The sequence below is a fragment of the Brugia malayi genome, assembly GCF_000002995.4.
Source record: "Brugia malayi strain FR3 genome assembly, contig: Bm_v4_Chr1_scaffold_001, whole genome shotgun sequence".
Lineage (NCBI taxonomy): Eukaryota > Metazoa > Nematoda > Chromadorea > Rhabditida > Onchocercidae > Brugia > Brugia malayi.
In genome coordinates this window covers 8,613,046-8,631,837 of record NW_025062475.1, presented here as the reverse complement: position 1 = coordinate 8,631,837, position 18,792 = coordinate 8,613,046, and the positions used below count along the sequence as shown (strand labels likewise).

General features: G+C 32.5%; 3 protein-coding genes across 6 annotated transcripts; 1 reads left to right on the top strand and 2 right to left on the bottom strand.

Annotated features, from left to right (window-relative positions):
- Nucleotides 1–1,049: 1,049 nt before the first annotated feature.
- Bma-dpy-18.1 (Uncharacterized protein) lies at nt 1,050–7,110 on the top strand (the record flags this gene model as incomplete). 4 transcript variants are annotated; one of them, XM_043077156.1, is made up of 12 exons in its annotated part: nt 1,050–1,216; nt 2,011–2,221; nt 2,630–2,750; nt 2,930–3,142; nt 3,428–3,600; nt 3,835–3,996; nt 4,126–4,196; nt 5,691–5,790; nt 5,970–6,023; nt 6,251–6,310; nt 6,488–6,556; nt 6,865–7,110. In XM_043077156.1, the coding sequence occupies 12 exons, from the start codon at nt 1,050–1,052 to the stop codon at nt 7,108–7,110; spliced, it is 1,647 nt and encodes a 548-aa protein (XP_042933090.1). The 4 variants fall into 4 exon arrangements, with proteins under 4 accessions (XP_042933090.1, XP_042933093.1, XP_042933091.1 ...); XM_043077157.1 differs by lacking the exon at nt 1,050–1,216 and having other exon boundaries at nt 2,108–2,221; XM_043077159.1 differs by lacking the exons at nt 5,691–5,790; nt 6,488–6,556; nt 6,865–7,110 and having other exon boundaries at nt 6,251–6,293.
- A 5,030-nt stretch (nt 7,111–12,140) lies between these two features.
- Bm14272 (Uncharacterized protein) lies at nt 12,141–12,641 on the bottom strand (the record flags this gene model as incomplete). Its single annotated transcript, XM_043077155.1, has 2 exons — nt 12,141–12,237; nt 12,565–12,641. 2 exons carry the CDS (start codon nt 12,639–12,641, stop codon nt 12,141–12,143), a joined length of 174 nt encoding a protein of 57 aa, XP_042933089.1.
- A 2,058-nt stretch (nt 12,642–14,699) lies between these two features.
- Bm10825 (F-box domain containing protein) lies at nt 14,700–16,813 on the bottom strand (the record flags this gene model as incomplete). The annotated part of the gene is made up of 6 exons (XM_043077154.1): nt 14,700–14,995; nt 15,205–15,331; nt 15,542–15,707; nt 16,092–16,246; nt 16,434–16,535; nt 16,658–16,813. The coding sequence occupies 6 exons, from the start codon at nt 16,811–16,813 to the stop codon at nt 14,700–14,702; spliced, it is 1,002 nt and encodes a 333-aa protein (XP_042933088.1).
- Nucleotides 16,814–18,792: the final 1,979 nt, after the last annotated feature.

The window sequence follows — 18,792 nt, the reverse complement described above, 5'->3', positions numbered from 1 at the left end:
GATATGATCAGCAAAACGTCAGTTCTCAGAGTTTGGATATAGTTCTGTGATAAGATCCACTCATTTAACATTTGTCCTCCTTTTCTTTCTCTTTGTGAATATTTAGTGCATTTTTATCAGGTAATTAGCACAACAACACGGCCATTTATATTTACTCTTTCTAAAGGGACAACAGGTTATTCACTCTACGACCATTGAACCATCTTTCTGCCCCAACCATTCACTTCTAGAAAAATTATGATTTTCGTTTGTCGACCAAAAGTACCACTACTTTTTTATTGGTATACAGCACTATCTCAGAAGACCGAATAGAGCAGACTGATTGGAGCACAGAAGTGTTAACCAGCGAATACTTTTAAAGTATTACAGATCACATGGCCAAATTTTACCTAAGCTAAGAAACATTACTGTTGCTTACGTAAAGCCCTATCGAAACTGAATATGCCAGACGTAATGTTTTGTTTAATGTTCTGAATTGAAGCAAATCAATGACAATTCCCTGTTATATCACAGACGTTCTCTGTATTATTTGCTCTCAAAACATATCAATCACCTCGTCATTCTAAATCCATTGAGCTTTCTGGGCACTGCAAGAAGAGAAAAGTCATGTTGCTCGTCGTCTTTCGTCATAAAATTGTTGTTGCATAAGGAAAGATGGTGGAATTTAGATTAATGTGTTCAATACCAGATTGATGATAATTCAGTTTGAGGGTCTAAATGAGCGCTGTTTACCATTCAGTGACTATCACATGTAAGAGCGCTTTATTCGTTCCACTGCAATGTACAACGGAAGTTGCATTATACTTTCCTTTAGAATCTCGCCTGTCATGTAATCCTTCTTATTCACATCTTTAAATAATAATTGTACTTAACGTAACGCACTTTTTTTTTTATTTTACGTAACGCACTCTTTAACACTGAATATCCACATCCGGTAATCAAGATTTAAAGATGTGAATAACAATTATTATTTAAAGATTGCTTGCAATATGCTTGCAATTGCATAAGTGCAGAAAGTAATGCTGCTATGGATAATGCATTGCAGGAAAATGATGTTCCAGATAATACTTAATGTATTGTTATTGATCGCGGTTTCTGCCGATAGTTTCTCATCCCTTGCCTCTCTGAAAGCATTGATAGGAGCTGAGAGAGATATTCCGGTAATGATTAACGCTTACGTGGAAAAAGAGTTAGAAAAACTTGATTATTTGAAAAAGTAAGCGCTTTTGCTTTCTTTAAAGCCCAATTTGACTCTTACTTTTGCATTCCGTTCTTCATTTCAATGTAAAACTTACGTAAAAGTCATAACATAGTGATTTTTTTAAATCCTTCTCACATTGGCAGATTACAATGAGGCGTAAATGCGAAATGACTAATGAATCTTTCGATAAATGAATAATACTTCCTCTCCTCTGTCTTTTTTCCACGTTTAATGCTAACACAATCATGCATAGTAAAACTCATCAAATTTAAAATACCTTGCAATATATAACTTTCAAAACTTACTCCTAATCCAGTGAAGTAGCAAAAACATACAGTGGAGGGAAGGAAAAGTAGACCGGTGCCTACTGCATTAAAAATGACTTAGAGAGTCGTTCCTAAAAATATTTAGAGAGACTATTCGAGCAAAAAGACCTTGTTGCAGTCTTTTTGTTGTTTGCTTTTCTTTCCAACTACTCGACTTGGTTCCAAGGTAGTCTAACCAAAACCACTGCTTCTATTCCTTTTAGGTCACATGTCGAAACTGTTTGATCTTCTAGGTCTTTATAATTTCAAACACCATGCTTGAAAAGAACTTCTTTAGCTGCATGTTAATTGGCTGCTGGTATCAGTTTCCATTGTATTCTCACCAGAATCCTTTTACTAACTCAGTGGTTGTCAGAGAAAATCTAATGACCAATTTTTGAATTAACGGCACTTTTTGCAAACAACTGAAAGCCTCTGTAGTAGTTTCTGTCGCACTGTCAGTACTCAGTGCTGTCACTCCACAAGTTATTGATATAATTTTAGGTTTGCTCAAGAAATACAAAAAAGTAACAATAAAGCTATACGAGATGGTGAGGAGGCGATAACACATCCGATCAATGCCTTCTTGTTGATTAAGGGAATGACAACAGACTGGAACAAAGTAATTAAAATTATGCGATCTAATTCCGCTGATGATTTCATTCGCAACGTAACTTACCAGCGGATTGTTAAGCGTATCAACTATCCTACGGAGGTTTTTCCTTCTCTTTATAATCTTTACTCTTCTCAACAAGAGCTGATTAAGGAAAATATCGTTTTGAATTTTGTTTCATTTTGTTTGAAGTCAATAAATCGCACTTCTTCCTTGTTGTTGAACGTAAATGTCATATATCAATTGAAGGACAGAAATGCATTTAATTTATAAAATTAAATAATATGGCCAAAAAGTTTTGGGCATTAGTTCTTACTATTCAACTTCTCTCAACTGTTACATGAGCTGATTTGAGTCTATTTGCTTATGGGATTAATCTCCTAAATAACTTTCATGCTGTCGAAGTAGCTATTATTAATGTATGTTTAATAAGATCTGAACTGTTTATTTTACAAAACAATTTTTGGACTGCTATTATTGTGATAAAAAAAATTATGAAGTATTGCACAGGTGGATCTATCAGGTGCAGCAATTGGTATATTACGTTTACAAGACACATATGAAATGAATACCAAAGATATTGCTGATGGAAAAATTCTGAATTCTAAAATGCGAACAGTTGCTTTGACTGGTTAGTTTCGACCGCCGAAAATGATTTGAAACAAAATGTTGAACGAAGAAGGTGCTGGTAGATTATATTTCCCTTTTTTGCTTCCTTAGAAATAAAGAGAGAAAAGAGAGAAACAGAGAAAAAAGAGAGAGATGTTAAAAAGCGAAAATACACGGATATCAAATTTTCGAATGTTGCAGCTGAAGATTGTTTTGAAATTGGTCGTGTAGCATACAGTGAACATGACTATTATCATGCCATTCTTTGGATGCAGGAAGCGCGAGAGCGTATTCAGAAGGAAACTAAGCCAACGGCTAATCTAGAGAGCATTCTCGATCACTTGGCCTTCTCACTGTATAAACAGGGTAATCTAAAACGAGCTTTATTGCTTACGGATGAATTGTATCGTATGAGTAAGTCATTTATTATTAAGTTCTTTTTTACCACAAAAAATCTCTAGCTTCAGTACTGGGATCTAGTGATCAGAAGAGAAATTTTAAGGCTTTCTCAGAATTTCGTCTCACTCTTCGAAAATTTATGAAATTCATCAATTTATTGAATATTGACAAGCTGAAGTTTTGCTGATTTCAACTTCTACTTTTACATGCAATATTAGTTAAGTCATTTAGTAATAAATTAATTTTTCAATTCCTGCTTAGTACGAAGTGTTTTATTGTGCTTATAGAAAACAACTACAGATCCGGATCATCCACGAGCGAAAGGCAACGTGAGATGGTATGAAGATTTGCTGGAAGATGAGGGAATTCGACGTGCTGATATGCGACGAAAAGTTCCACCGATGAATAATCCACGAGATAAAAGTAACTTGAAGGACACATACGAAGCATTATGTCGACAAGAAGTGCCCATCGTATCGTTTATTTATTTTTCTCATATAAGGAATAATTCTTTTGAGTTCACTAATTGTTACTTAATTTTTTAATTTTTTCAACTTGATTTTGTGTCAGAAATCACTAGATACTATAGCTTACTTCTGTTCATATTTGGATTAAATTTGTTTTGTTAAAAAAGGCTGCTAACTTTAAACTGCTAGCTCAGTAACTGTTCGGGATTGCGGTCCTGATTTTGGCTGAATTTCATGCAGAACACTAAGGCACAATCGCGGTTGTATTGCTATTATAAAATGGATCGCCCATATTTACGTCTAGCACCATTCAAAGTTGAAATTGTCCATCAAAATCCATTGGTTGTTCTGTTCCGTGACATTGTGTCGGATGAAGAGATGCGAATCATTGAAATGCTTGCAGTACCTAAGGCACGTTTAGTTGTCTATATTATAACTGTATGCTTATTCACAATGATCAGAAAAGGAAGAATGGGATGTACTGGACTAGGTTATTTTGTATTTGGTAAAATTACTAATATATGATTTCAGTTGGCCCGAGCTACAGTTCACAATGTTGTGACCGGAAATATTGAGACGGCTTTCTACCGTACTAGCCAGAGGTAAGTATTCAAATATTTCGCTTACCCCAGTTTTATGATGAAACAGAATTTGTGTCAGGAAATTTCTTAGTAATATGTATTCTGTTGTCAAGAAATCATAGGTTCTTTTTAGAGAAGCTTTCTTGGTTATGGTTTGGAGTTGACTCAAACGAATGTGTTAAAGAGTTTGTTGTAATAACTTTTATTCGCTAAGACAACAATATACTGATAATTTGCTAGAACTTGAAGGTTAAAAGAAAAGGAAGAAATAAATTAATGGAAAATTTAAACAAAGAATTTTTAAATATATCGAATTAAATGGTGCGAGAGAGCAACAGAATTGTAACTAGCTTTAGCAAAAAGCTGATAGATAAAAGGTTAAAATTTTATAAGTAATGGTTATAGTGAGCAAAGAGCCGTACATCAGACGATCTTCATTCTTTATATAGTAAGAAATAGATTTTAACATTATGTCGGTTGCTGATAAGAATGACTCTTAACTCTTCCACAATATTTTGACATTCAAGTAGATTTGGTTCCGAACAAAGGAGTAATTTTCAACACATTAAGCAATACACATACTCTTTGTTAACAATTGAAAATTTTTAAACAATGCAGATAAGCTTAACTACAACTGGAAGATGTGTTGATAAATGATTACTTACATAAGATACAATTTGAAACAGTCTTATATTGATCTAAAACATATTCAATTAAGATGATCTTTAATCTTATGGATTAATACATGTTTATCCCAACATATTATTATAATTCGGTTTTTTCCTACAGTTGTTACTCCATAACACTTAGCAGTAGCTTTATTGTTCTTTTACGATGTCTCACAATATTGCGCTAGGAAAGAGATATGTTGTCGCTGTATCACCTTTTATTGAAAATGAATTGAGTATGAATGAGCGATGAGATGAACTGAATCGAAGCTTGAAATACTCAAAAACTGAGCCAAGCCAATGATTTTAACTGCTTATACAAGAATTGGCTTATAAAAAAGCGCATAATTAGTGTAAGTAAAAAGTTGTCCCTCTACGATGATCAGTACCCTTCGGTTTATGACATTAAAATTGGTAGTTCTTTGTTAACAGACTGTAACATTTTAGACGCTGAAATACAGTTGCAAAATAATCTTGAATAAATGATTTCTTAGTTGTGATGTAAATTTGAAACAGTTTTATATTTGTATAAGGAATATTCAAAGACAGTCTTGAGTTTAAAAATTCCTATTTTATAAATTTTGACATACTTCAATAATGCTTCAGTAATATGTTCCTACAATTTGTGAGAAGACTGCAAAGATAAAGAAAGGTGTTTCGTATCGTTTTTGTCCCACTTTTGATTAATTAATGATGACTTTTTTAATATTTTTGATGACAATTCTTTTTTCTCCTTTTTAATCATGTTTATAAGTGAGACTGGTTGAAACTGATTCAAATAAGTGAGAAAATTTATTTCATCATTTGTCTAAATAAATTTTCACTGGGTAAATAAGTTCAAACTTAGTTCCTGGTTGGGATCGACAGAACATGAAGTAGTTAAACGCATCAATAAACGTCTTGATTTGGCAACAAATCTCGAGACAGAAACCGCTGAAGAACTTCAGGTCATTCCTTTAGATTCCTAAATTTCAAGGTAGAGTCATGAAAATTATCACTTCCTGCTATTTATTGTTTCAAACGGATATTTTTAAAAGGGTTATTGATATCACTACCTAAATTTTTATCAGCAGCAGACTATGCATTCTATAAATTTTAGCTTATTTGAACATTTGGAAAATTTTAGGTTCAAAATTATGGAATCGGTGGACATTACGAACCACATTATGATTGTTCAAGGGTAACTTCTATCTTTTCTAACTGTTCTATCATTATTACATTGTTATGTATTGATGCCGTTTTTCTGAGTTCCTCATTCGAAATACAATTCGAATAAGAAAGTTTAGAAATTAGATTAGCGGAAATGATACAATGCACGAAAACAAATACTTTTAATTGTTATTGCGCGCAGTATTAAACTGGTATTCTTAATTAATTCACATGCTAATGACAGTGTGATAATTTCAGAGAGAAAATGTCTTCGAAAAAACAAAAAATGGAAATCGAATAGCCACAATTTTGATTTATGTATTCATTTATTTCTATTTCATTGTTACTTTGAGAATAGTTGTGGAGAAAATTGTTTTCATTTGTTTTACCTACTTCTATTTCATTTATGAATTGTTTTTTTTTTTTTTTTTTTTTTTTTATTGCTTTGAAAATAGTTGTGCAAACAATAGTAATGCAAAAACAATGATTTTACAGATGACTGAACCGGAAATCGGAGGTGGGACAGTATTCATCGATTTGAAAACTTCTGTATCATGTACCAAGGTAAGTTGTTAGATATTAAGTACCGCCAGTCAGATAGATGCTCTTATGCTTTTGTGATAGCTTTTAAAGTTTATATTTAATTTATTAGTTTCAACTTTATTATTATTGCAATGTTTTCCTATAGCAGACCTATAAAAAAAAAAAATTTAGCAGCAAATAGATAGAATCAATCGAAGTACGTCTTTATTGTCTGGTCCGAAACTTTTTAGGTTTATTAAAAGTACTGCAAAAATTGTCACAGTTTTAAAACGCTTTTGTCATTCTTGAAATTCAATATACCAATTAATATATTATTGTGCTTTTTGCAGAATGCAGCACTGTTTTGGTATAATTTAATGCGTAGCGGTGCAGTAGACATGCGTTCTTACCATGCTGCATGTCCGGTATTGACTGGAACAAAGTGGACAGCGAACAAATGGTTTCATGAAAGTGGGCAGGAATGGCGTCGACCATGTGGTTTAAATCAACTGGATCAGGAACGATACGTGGGTGATTTAGGAGCTCCCGAGCCGAAGCGTCACTTAAATATCAGATCAGAGAAAGCTAGAAAATGAATAGAAAACGTTAAAAATATTTGTGAATTCAAAGTTTCTGAACAAAAATTAAAGATGTGGAGTCTGAAGAAAAGACAAATATTTTAGTTTCTTTTTAAGATTTATGATGAAAATAGTTGAAACTGTGTTAAGAAGATTCTTCTATCAAGAAATGTCCGTTCATCCTGTCTAGTTTCCCCGTGAGTCTCTCCACCTTCATCGATATTTCAACCAATCTACATAATTCATAATTTTTCGCCAATTCATCTAATATTATTAATATTAGAATTATTTTATGTTTGAATTAAATTAAAAAGTTATCGGGTTATATAATGGATTTGGGCTTCTGTTTTTTTTGTTTTTTTAACTCACTCCCACAAACTATTATTTCAGTTTCTTTTCCATATCATAATCTCTGTATGCGTCATTTGTGGATTTGTTGGCAACTTCTAATCGGCATGTGAATCTATCTTTCTTAATACCACCCCAGAAATCTTTCGCCTCAATATAGTATGGTTGGGATCTTCGGTATGATATACCTCATCTACATAATCTAAAATCTTTTTCTTTAGGGAGAAAATGAAACTAAAATTTTTATAAATTAAAATTCTTTTCGATTTAATGAGCCTCAATTCGTTAATTTATATTTAGAGTATCCGAAAAAAACCATAACACAAATCTACATAAATCAATTTACTTGCGTGACGTAATGTCCCCGTGTCTTCATGAACTTGTACATTTTTTATTAAAATGAATTATATATGGTTCCGAGCAGGAGAAATAAATATATTCCCGAGGAAAAATTAATGTGGATTTTTGTGTAGCGATGTTCAATGTAGTGCATATTCAGCAAGGACGGACACCAATTTGCGGCATCAATTATAAGAAAACAAGGTTGTTCCGATCATATTCAAAAAACAAACATGATGAGATGCACTCATTTTTTATGCTCATTTCTTTCTACTCTTATTCTGTTTCCACTTATCTAATTATCTCTCTTTCCTTATCATTCCTACTGATAATTTTGTTTATAGTGTGGAAACAACTACTTAAAGTTGAAATAGGTAGTTAGGCTTCTAATCAACTTAGTTCACTCGATATTGCCGTGATTTCATTTTCAAAAATTTGTGAATTTCGCCACTTTTGCATCTTAGAAGTGAAACGGATCAGGTGGCACACAATAGATTTAATCTGCTATGGAATTGACAAGGAGTCGAAGAAATTATCTGCAAGACACAAGTTTGAACACTGTTGCGAAACTCGAAATATTTTAAAAATTACTCTTTTGTCTAAGTCAAATATGTCAAACAAAATTGCATAATACTAAAATTAATCTTAATTGGACCGTCTTTAAAGAAATATATTACTGTTTCAAATTGCATCTCATGTAAGCAATTATCTATCCAATACTCATCTTCCCATTATATCTAGAATTTTTCAATCGTTAACAAAGGAACATTGTTTAATATGTTAAAAATCACTCTTGTGTTCCAAGTCAATTTCACTTCCAATGTCGAAATACTGTAAAGCTTTTCTAGTCTAATAGTCATTCTCATGAGAAACTGACAATATTAAAATCCATCTTTTGTTATATAAAGAGTAAAGATCATTTGATAACTCTTTACTTACTGTAATTATTAAGTCAATGTCCATTATATAAGGATTTAAACCCTTTATCTTCAGTACATCTAAATCTTTTAAATGCAAATACTAGAAACATATTTAAGCACATTCTCAGTATAGATTTGTATTGTGGTTGCTAGCGAATAAAATCGTTGCAATAGACCTTTCAATGAATGCATTCATCTGTACCAACTACAATTACAAACAAGGAGGGTTCTCGAGCATGTGAAAGCTCAATTTGATTCAAGAAGTTAGACGTCCCAATTCTCGCTAAAGATACTATTTTGTGATAAGGTCCACTCGCTTAGTTTTTGTTCTGTCTTTGTTTCTCTTTGTGAATTGAGAACATCGCCATTTATATTTACTCTTGGGGAGACTGTCGTGAATTTTTTTGTCTTGGAAGGTTTCGTTGAAGATCAGGAACAAACAGGAATTTAAAGGCTTAGGCAGTTCAATTAATGCACAATATAACACTATTGTTATCTAATAAAGAAATCGTAAAAATTCAATTACACCGTAATGATTGTAACAAGATCAAATCGGAAAATTAGCGTGCGGATTTGGTAAAATAAGATAACAAAAAAAAAGCATAAGAAATGAATATGAGGATAACATGCAATATTTATTTATTTGCAATTTGAATGATTAATTCTTTTTTTATAAATTTATTTTATACTTTTATTTAGATATTGAAGTATCGCGACACTCTCAAAGGGGAAGACAGGAGAAATTTAATGTAAAACTTCGACTGAGAAATTTTTATGACATGGATGATATCATAAGAAGAACAGTGACAGTTTTTTCATTTAAATTTCTTTTGTTAGAACAGAATGCGGATTGAAGTAATCCAAATTTCACAGAACAATTATACAATTTATATTGTACTTACACAAATGGTACTAATCTCCAACGTATTACTAAGCTTTCAAGTTTTTCTTGTATCGATCTAGTAACTTGGTTGAATTTTCCAAATTGAAATAAGAAATTCATCCCTATGTTCATATGGTATTGAATTAACTACTTCTTGGTTGTGAGTTAAGATTTCCAAATGTACATCAATTGTTTCAACTTTGAACTTACTTATTAGACTTCCTTTGAATTTATTATTTCCAGCTGTAATTTCCTTAATTTTACAGGCACTATCAATCAATTCTATCAACATTCTTAGGTATCATCATCACATCGTTGCTTTGCAGTAACATTCTGTTTGCGAGGATGCAATTGCTAATAAACAACCATTCAATCAATAACAATAGATTATTTCTGTTTTGGCGACTTCTTTGATGGAAAAAAAAAATGTTTCTTTAAGTTGCTGGAAAAATTCTTGTCTAAACGAATCAAAAACATATTAAAACTTTACACTGTTTCATCTCGAGTGGTCGAATGTTTCATCTGGAGAAGTTTCCATTATGAGTAATTGTTTTATCGTTTAAATTCTTTGGTAAAGTTCTCATTATTTCTAGTGTCTATATCTTTCATTAGCTAGGACTGGTTAATCTACAATTTGTCGTGATTGTGTTCTTCATTAATTATGAGTGATACTTACAGTTCATCTATGACGAAGTAATTTCCATACTACATAGCATCGAATCTTCCTAATTTTCGATACAAACAATGGTTGATTGTATCAGCATTGCTCCATAAAACAATAATAGTATTTATTATACACTTTCCTTCTCATATTATACAATTTTTTATATTATCAAGATTGGAAACTAACCCTCTCCCATCAACTAATACTAATACGAAGTTTGTTATCGATTGATATTTGACTCCTAGCCACTCGCATTACTTGTATTCCATCTATTAGGAGAAAGTTGAATTATGCGAATTCCATTCACTCGTCTTTGAGCATTTAGAAATCGACGGAATTGTCAAGATATTGCTGTAGTAGTTGATCGGTGTGATTCTACGGATAGTAATTGTCTTGGTATATACCATTCGTGTAATGTTGCTGTATTTTATAGTTGGTACTGTTATGTGAGTGCGTGTGTACACACATCTTGTGTAGTGTGCCTTTTCGATTAATTCTTCACAGTTTCATTTTTCAGGAATATTAAATGACACTCCGAAAATTTAATTACAGTTTTGTTGCTACACATGCCTTGATATTAATGATACCATTTTATCAATAGTAGACTTTTCATCGTAAGATCAGACTTATCTTTTGATTGAGCTGAAGTTTATAGCCTTTTGACACTTCTGGTTCGAAATGCGATAAGTTCTTTTGATCTATATTCTCGGAAACATCTATTTCCATAGAATAGAACATATTTGTTAACTGATCAAATTATTTGCTTTTGGGCCTTTGTATTGTTGTTTCATTCTTCCATCCCATCCTCGGTTAATTTTTATTATCTTTGCTAATTTCCACATACCACGAGACATTCCGGGTTCATTTATTAAAACTATTTCATTCACATATAGATTTCTTTTTTCTACCAATCTATGGGACACTAGTTTCAAAAAAGATCTGTGATAAGAATATTGATTCAGTATTTGACTAGTTTGTTTTTAGTCTTTAATGTTTAAAGAGTATATTCGTCTTCATCACTATCATAATTGATCGCTATATTTAATGAAGTAGTAGATAAAATAAAATCTATTGGGTATATGATTCTATAATAGCTCAACGAGTATTGAGGGTAGAATAGACGTCGCATGTGCAAAATATACATGGTGACCTTTCCTTTATTGTAGCTTATAAAAATTTTTGATTACTTCATATTGTTGACAGTGCTGAGGTTTCTCCAGGGTATAACGTTGTTTTGTTCAAACTTGGTGACTTTAGTTTATTGTCAACAAAAATGAATGAACGTTGGAGTATTCTGTCTTCAAGTATTCTCTTCCTTAGTATATAGAATTCTTCCTGTTGCCCCAATATCGTATTTGGCTCCGGAGACACAAAATGTATTAATTTTATCTCTTTGAGAAGATTAGCTAACCTTTCCTTTGCCGGTTCGATGCTTATCGTAATGTTATTAGACCACATAAAATATTGTAATGATTTTTTTTGTCTTGGAATATTTTATCAAGCATCAGGAACAAACAGGAATTTAAAAAGTTTACCAATTGCAGAATCGGCATTTTAATTAATAAAATTCCAAGACAATGTAACAATGGTGTTACCTATTGATCATGAAAGCAAATTATGGGTTACCTTAATCTATGAAATCCCAATCAGATTACTGAATCTTTAATGATATAGCACGATTTTCAGGTAAAAAATACCAATCAAGTGAGTAGCTAATAGACTTCATATCGATACAGAAGGAATTGTAAAGATTCAAGGATGTCAACAACATCAAATCGAAAAATTGGAATGCGAATTTGGTTAAATATGAGGATAGAACTAGTTAAATTGATTCATAACATTGATTCATAACACTGTTAACATTTGTTTATAATTCGAATAATGAATTCTTTTTTTATAAAATTATCTTATTAGAGTTTCGCAGTATTGAAATTCGCAACAGGGACAATTCTACGACCATTGAACCATCTTTCTGCCCCAACCATTCACTTCTAGAAAAATTATGATTTTCGTTTGTCGACCAAAAGTACCACTACTTTTTTATTGGTATACAGCACTATCTCAGAAGACCGAATAGAGCAGACTGATTGGAGCACAGAAGTGTTAACCAGCGAATACTTTTAAAGTATTACAGATCACATGGCCAAATTTTACCTAAGCTAAGAAACATTACTGTTGCTTACGTAAAGCCCTATCGAAACTGAATATGCCAGACGTAATGTTTTGTTTAATGTTCTGAATTGAAGCAAATCAATGACAATTCCCTGTTATATCACAGACGTTCTCTGTATTATTTGCTCTCAAAACATATCAATCACCTCGTCATTCTAAATCCATTGAGCTTTCTGGGCACTGCAAGAAGAGAAAAGTCATGTTGCTCGTCGTCTTTCGTCATAAAATTGTTGTTGCATAAGGAAAGATGGTGGAATTTAGATTAATGTGTTCAATACCAGATTGATGATAATTCAGTTTGAGGGTCTAAATGAGCGCTGTTTACCATTCAGTGACTATCACATGTAAGAGCGCTTTATTCGTTCCACTGCAATGTACAACGGAAGTTGCATTATACTTTCCTTTAGAATCTCGCCTGTCATGTAATCCTTCTTATTCACATCTTTAAATAATAATTGTACTATCATTTTCGTGCCTAATATTCAGAAAACACATTTGAAAAGTAATATAGTGGGAAATATTACAATATTAGCACTTTTGTGATATCGATTCTGGCTAAGCACTCAAGTGGCATTTCAAGTGGTGTTTCAATCTCACACATATATTCTTCCTGGATCTTTTCATCATTGGTATAGAAGCGTTAATTCTAACATTCCTACACAGATGAATTTCAGATGAATATTAGATTGATAAACTTAAAAAAACTAAGATTATCATCAAAATACCCGACCGGTCGTGATAGTGTTACGGTTATAAGGGAGAGCGTTACGGTTGTACGTAAAAAGAGGAAGGCGAATCTTCCAGAAACTTCTTTTCCTCAAAAGATAGAATGATAAATTGCTGATGTGAGATGAATAATTCACTTTCTGGTTGATCATTGCAGTAAAATGGAATGACTATAACTAGTTTTGACTCTTACGTGGCACACCTTTCAATCACCATGCCTTCTTTCGCTCTTTGCTGTATTTTATAGTGCTTAAGAGGGAAATGTGATGTTCATAAATACCACATTTCCATATAGATACAGATATTTCAATGCACACTACGCATATTTGACATTAATTGAAACTTGATTCTTTATTTAATTTCAATGTTATTTATGTTCTATAATTAGAACTAGCAGATTTGTGATGCTCGCCGGCCTTAGGGTTCTAGCGAAGGAAAAGGATGACAGGATAGTTTCAGTTTGACATGCTTAATATGTAGATAACAAAGTGGTGGTGATGCGTCGTCATACCTTTACCTTTACTTCATCCTCTACTATTTCACACTGACTTCTCGTTTCCTACATTTCATGCAGAACATGTACAATACAACCATATTTCTTTACAACATATTCAGTCGATTCCCTTTAGCATACTGCTTGCAATATGCTTGCAATTGCATAAGTGCAGAAAGTAATGCTGCTATGGATAATGCATTGCAGGAAAATGATGTTCCAGATAATACTTAATGTATTGTTATTGATCGCGGTTTCTGCCGATAGTTTCTCATCCCTTGCCTCTCTGAAAGCATTGATAGGAGCTGAGAGAGATATTCCGGTAATGATTAACGCTTACGTGGAAAAAGAGTTAGAAAAACTTGATTATTTGAAAAAGTAAGCGCTTTTGCTTTCTTTAAAGCCCAATTTGACTCTTACTTTTGCATTCCGTTCTTCATTTCAATGTAAAACTTACGTAAAAGTCATAACATAGTGATTTTTTTAAATCCTTCTCACATTGGCAGATTACAATGAGGCGTAAATGCGAAATGACTAATGAATCTTTCGATAAATGAATAATACTTCCTCTCCTCTGTCTTTTTTCCACGTTTAATGCTAACACAATCATGCATAGTAAAACTCATCAAATTTAAAATACCTTGCAATATATAACTTTCAAAACTTACTCCTAATCCAGTAGAAGTAGCAAAAAAATACAGTGGAGAAACACAGTGTTACGTTTATAAGAGAGTGCGTTACGTAAAATAAAAAGAGGAAGGCGAATCTTCCAGAAACTTCTTTTCCTCAAAAGATAGAATGATAAATTGCTGATGTGAGATGAATAATTCACTTTCTGGTTGATCATTGCAGTAAAATGGAATGACTATAACTAGTTTTGACTTTTTTGGGCGTACGTTTTTGATCACCAAATCTTCTTTCGCTCCTTCATATATATTGATGTATGTTTTTGAACCCTTTTTTTTTTTTGAATGAGTTGAAAATAGACTTGTTCATGAGATGTTCATTCTTTTTGTGTTAGCAATTATGATTCATTGTTTGTATTCGTGCACAACAAGGAGACTAAAGTAATACGTTGAAGAAATTACTTACCTTGAAATGTAATTTTCGAAAGTCATCATTTTTCAAATCTCTAGCTACCATATGGGTAGGGTCATGCAAACATAATTCTCTTAGTGTAAGCGGTAGCAATTTCTTCATAAAATATCGTGTCTCAACTATTTCTGATTCGTAAACATATACGGAGAGATATTTGGTAGTGAGTTGTTGCAGCATTCGACATTCTTGATACAATGGTTTACTACTCAATGATAGAAGTGATGGCGGTAACGTCAGTTTACACAAGCACCTCAAATTGCCTTAAATTAAAATTCCGGTAGTTAATTATTTGTGCGTGATTGTTAACTATCTGCAATTCTTCAATAACTTTTTTAAAAAAAATGCAAACGTTAGCTAGTTTACTGTAACTATGATAGCAACTGATAAACTTGTTACACGGTTTTCCCCTCCTTCTTTCTCATTAATTAAATAACTGATAATTGACATTCACTATTAAATTCCAACTCACACAACGCTTTCAGATAAATGGCACCATCGGGTGTATGTACCAAGGTGCCCATAAGACATAGATATTTTAACGAATTCGAGTATTTGTCGGAAATCTTTTCCATTGCCACTGCGGTCAATGACACACCCTAGAAAAATGACAGTAATTGTAGTTGTAATTTCTCCTCACAAAGCTTTTAACCTCAATTTTATAGCTGTACAGTTATCACATCAAATCTAAAGCCTCTTTCAGTCTTATCTATCAAAGTAGTAAGCCGAACTAATGCATATTTCAAATAATTTTTGTTATTCAATAAATTCTACGTCTTTTGAAATTTAAAAAAATAAAATTTTGTAACCTGTAATTTTAACATTTTAATAGCATTTGCTCGCAAATTTTCTATGTGTTCCCCAAGTATTACATTTGTTGCTTTACGTGGAGTATCAAATCGTTTTAAAATACGTAAAACCAGTAATCTCTTGATTGAAAATATTGCTTCGATTTTTTCATGTAAATTCGACTCTCTAAAGAGTAAAACTAGTTAATTAAATTACATAATAAGGTGGAAATATAATTCTATTCTATAATAAGAAGTTATGATTGTATAACACAAAGTGACAGCGGTCCCAGTGATATCAAAGCCTAGAAAAATGGCAGAAACCTAAAATGAAACAGATGATACTCTTTTGTCTTATCGATCAAGACTAATATAGTCTAAGCTGCAATTGACCGCGGACTGGTTAGCATTATGGGATTCTTCACAGACTTCAATTCTAATGGCATCAGATAGTGCAGTGAAAGGTCCACAACATCGATAATTCATTTCATTTTAGGTAGCGGATGATCCTACGCATTTTACGATGATTCAATCAATTTATAGGGAAAGCAAGAGGATGTTAATGTCTTACTTATCAAAAATATCACAAGGTAGAGTGAGTTCTCGAAGGTTTGATAAACAGTCGAACGATGTAGCAGGAATTGTGCGAATATGGTCCGTGCTACTAATCACAAGCTTTTGTATAAACGGAGAACTGCGAAGTGCTTTCGCTAGTTTATTAACGTCCTGAATAAGACCATTTCAATTGGATGCTTTCCGGTATGCTCGTCATATTTTTCCGTAATATTAAGCATTTTTTAATAATATTAGACATTTTTGCTCAAAATACAACTATTATGATGACCAAGTTGGAAAAGATGAATGACGACAAGCTGTATCAAATGGACAGCAAGACGTGTGTTGTAAAACATACCGTATTTCCCGTACTACTATTATTATGTATTTCCAATATGTAGCGATCAGAAGAGAGAACAATGCCCACTTTGTGTGCCGTAATACGATTAATATCACTCCACTGCAAAAGTTCTAGTGATACAATGCCCATATGAACGACGACGACGACACATGTTTCATGACTCAAATTATTTAAATCCACTTTGATCATTATTAGATTAGCATCAATAGAAAGCAACAAACTGGGTGTAACAAATTATACAAGCGTTTATTAATAACAGAGAATCGAGCCCTTTCTCTAGGCGCAAGTTGTTCGAATATTTCCACAATCGTTTCATCCGATAACATTCCATGAGATTCTTCGACGAGCAATTTTTTATCACCACCATTCGGTTTCATTATACAAAACAGGAATAAAAATTTGAAATTACCAAATACTTTTAACAAACAGCAATAGCCATCCTTTTCTCTTTTTCATTTAATTATTTCTTTGCAAACTGCAATTTCGATTTAAAATTCGGATGCCTTTAGAATGGATCAGCAGGTGCGACATACAAAATGACTTTCAGAAACAACTAAGATATTTTTTTGTATTCTAGTGGTGACACATACTGCTACAAAATAATATTAAAAAAAAAAAAAATATTTCTTAAGTAAAGAAAGTTCTCTCAGAAATGTACACTCAGAAATACACTGAAATACACACTCAAACTAAAATTTTGGTTTTATTCGTTAGTATCAGATTTTTTGTTGTTATTTTGTACAACGGAAGTAGAGGATAACAAAATTTCTTGTATTTTTTTGAATGAGACAATTGCACAAGTATTAGAGCGACTTGCATGTAGGAAAAGGTTTGGCTCTTTTAACTATTCTAGCTACCTACTGCCGCTAATTTATTGGCCAGAAATTGCTTTAATGTAGAAAACTACAAATAATGAAGGAGCATGTACTATAAGTAAGTGATATGCAATTGATATGATTCAACATATCGTTTGATTTATCAATGAATTTGTCCCAAAAATGACATAGAATTATACTAAAGATTGTTGTGCAACGAATACAAAATGGCTTTGCTACTCATTGTCCCCGTCACTTGAGTACAAATTTCAATGGTGTGTTAAATAAACCTTAGCTACACTCAATTATATTAAAATTCAGCAAACATTTGAAGACAGTTCCTGTGACAATAACAAGACGATTAATAAGAAAGACAAGTAAAAAGATTTATACGATTAATGGGAAGTAGCAAACATATGATGACTTTATGAAAATTGAACAAAAACGAGATTCTATGGTAAGAGGCGAAAACTTTTTTTACACCGATTCAAAGACTTATTTTACTTGTTATTGTTTAATGTTGTGATGGTGGCTAGAAGAAAGCGAAATTCTATTTTAGTAGCACCAGTTTTCTCACTTTGAATTGTAAGTCCAATTGAAACTTCAATTTTAATAAATTTTCATTAAATAATCTAAAATCTTTTTCCACTAGAGATCAAATAGAGCTTAAAGTTCTACATTTTTCCTGTACTCGTCTTTCTGCTCAATAAGCCTCAAATTGTTCATTAATTTATATTTAAGACACAAATGGATTTAATAGTAATATTAACAAATTTATCTTGTTCGGGATCAAATCTGCAGGAATTCATTAACTTACGGTGAGTAAAGTGATGTTTCTAGTCCTTTTTTAATAAATTCATTCCATATTTTAAGTTATATAGTGAGAAAGGGAAATAAATATATTCCCGAAGAAAAATTAATGTGATGTGGTAGTGCTAAAAATTTAGATCACACTACGTACAGGACGACGAAGACTTAGCCCCCTTTCCTCCTTCATTGTTTTTCTATTTCTGTATTTGATTTTCTCTGTCACTTTTTTAAATCTCTCCTTCTCTCTTGGCATCTATCTATAAAAACGACAAATTATAATATCTCAATTTCAAATTTTCTAGGATTGTAAATGTTTGTTGAAGATTAGAAGAAATGAAAAAGGACTGAAGCTTGGAATATATTTCCCTCTCTCTATTCCAATCGTCAAGTGCCTGGATAGTTCCTCTCCTTTCCAACAGTAAAATTGTTTCACTGTTGTAGGATTTCAAAAGAGGTTGAAACCCATTACGGAGGAAGAATCAGATTATATGAAAACGCGAAAGATTAAAATGTACGAGAGTATAGTCGCCATGTGGTTGACAGTCTTCCGGAAACATGGAAGTAATAAGCAACCTTTCCCGTAATGAGTCGTCCGGCAGTGCACTTAGAAGAAGGCTACTACTGCCATTGTGGTTAGCAAATGTCATCATCCATCCCATTACTACAGCTGACTGCAGTAACTCTTCGCTTTTTGCATTGTACATGAGAGAAAAAGAAGAGGAAGGAAGGAT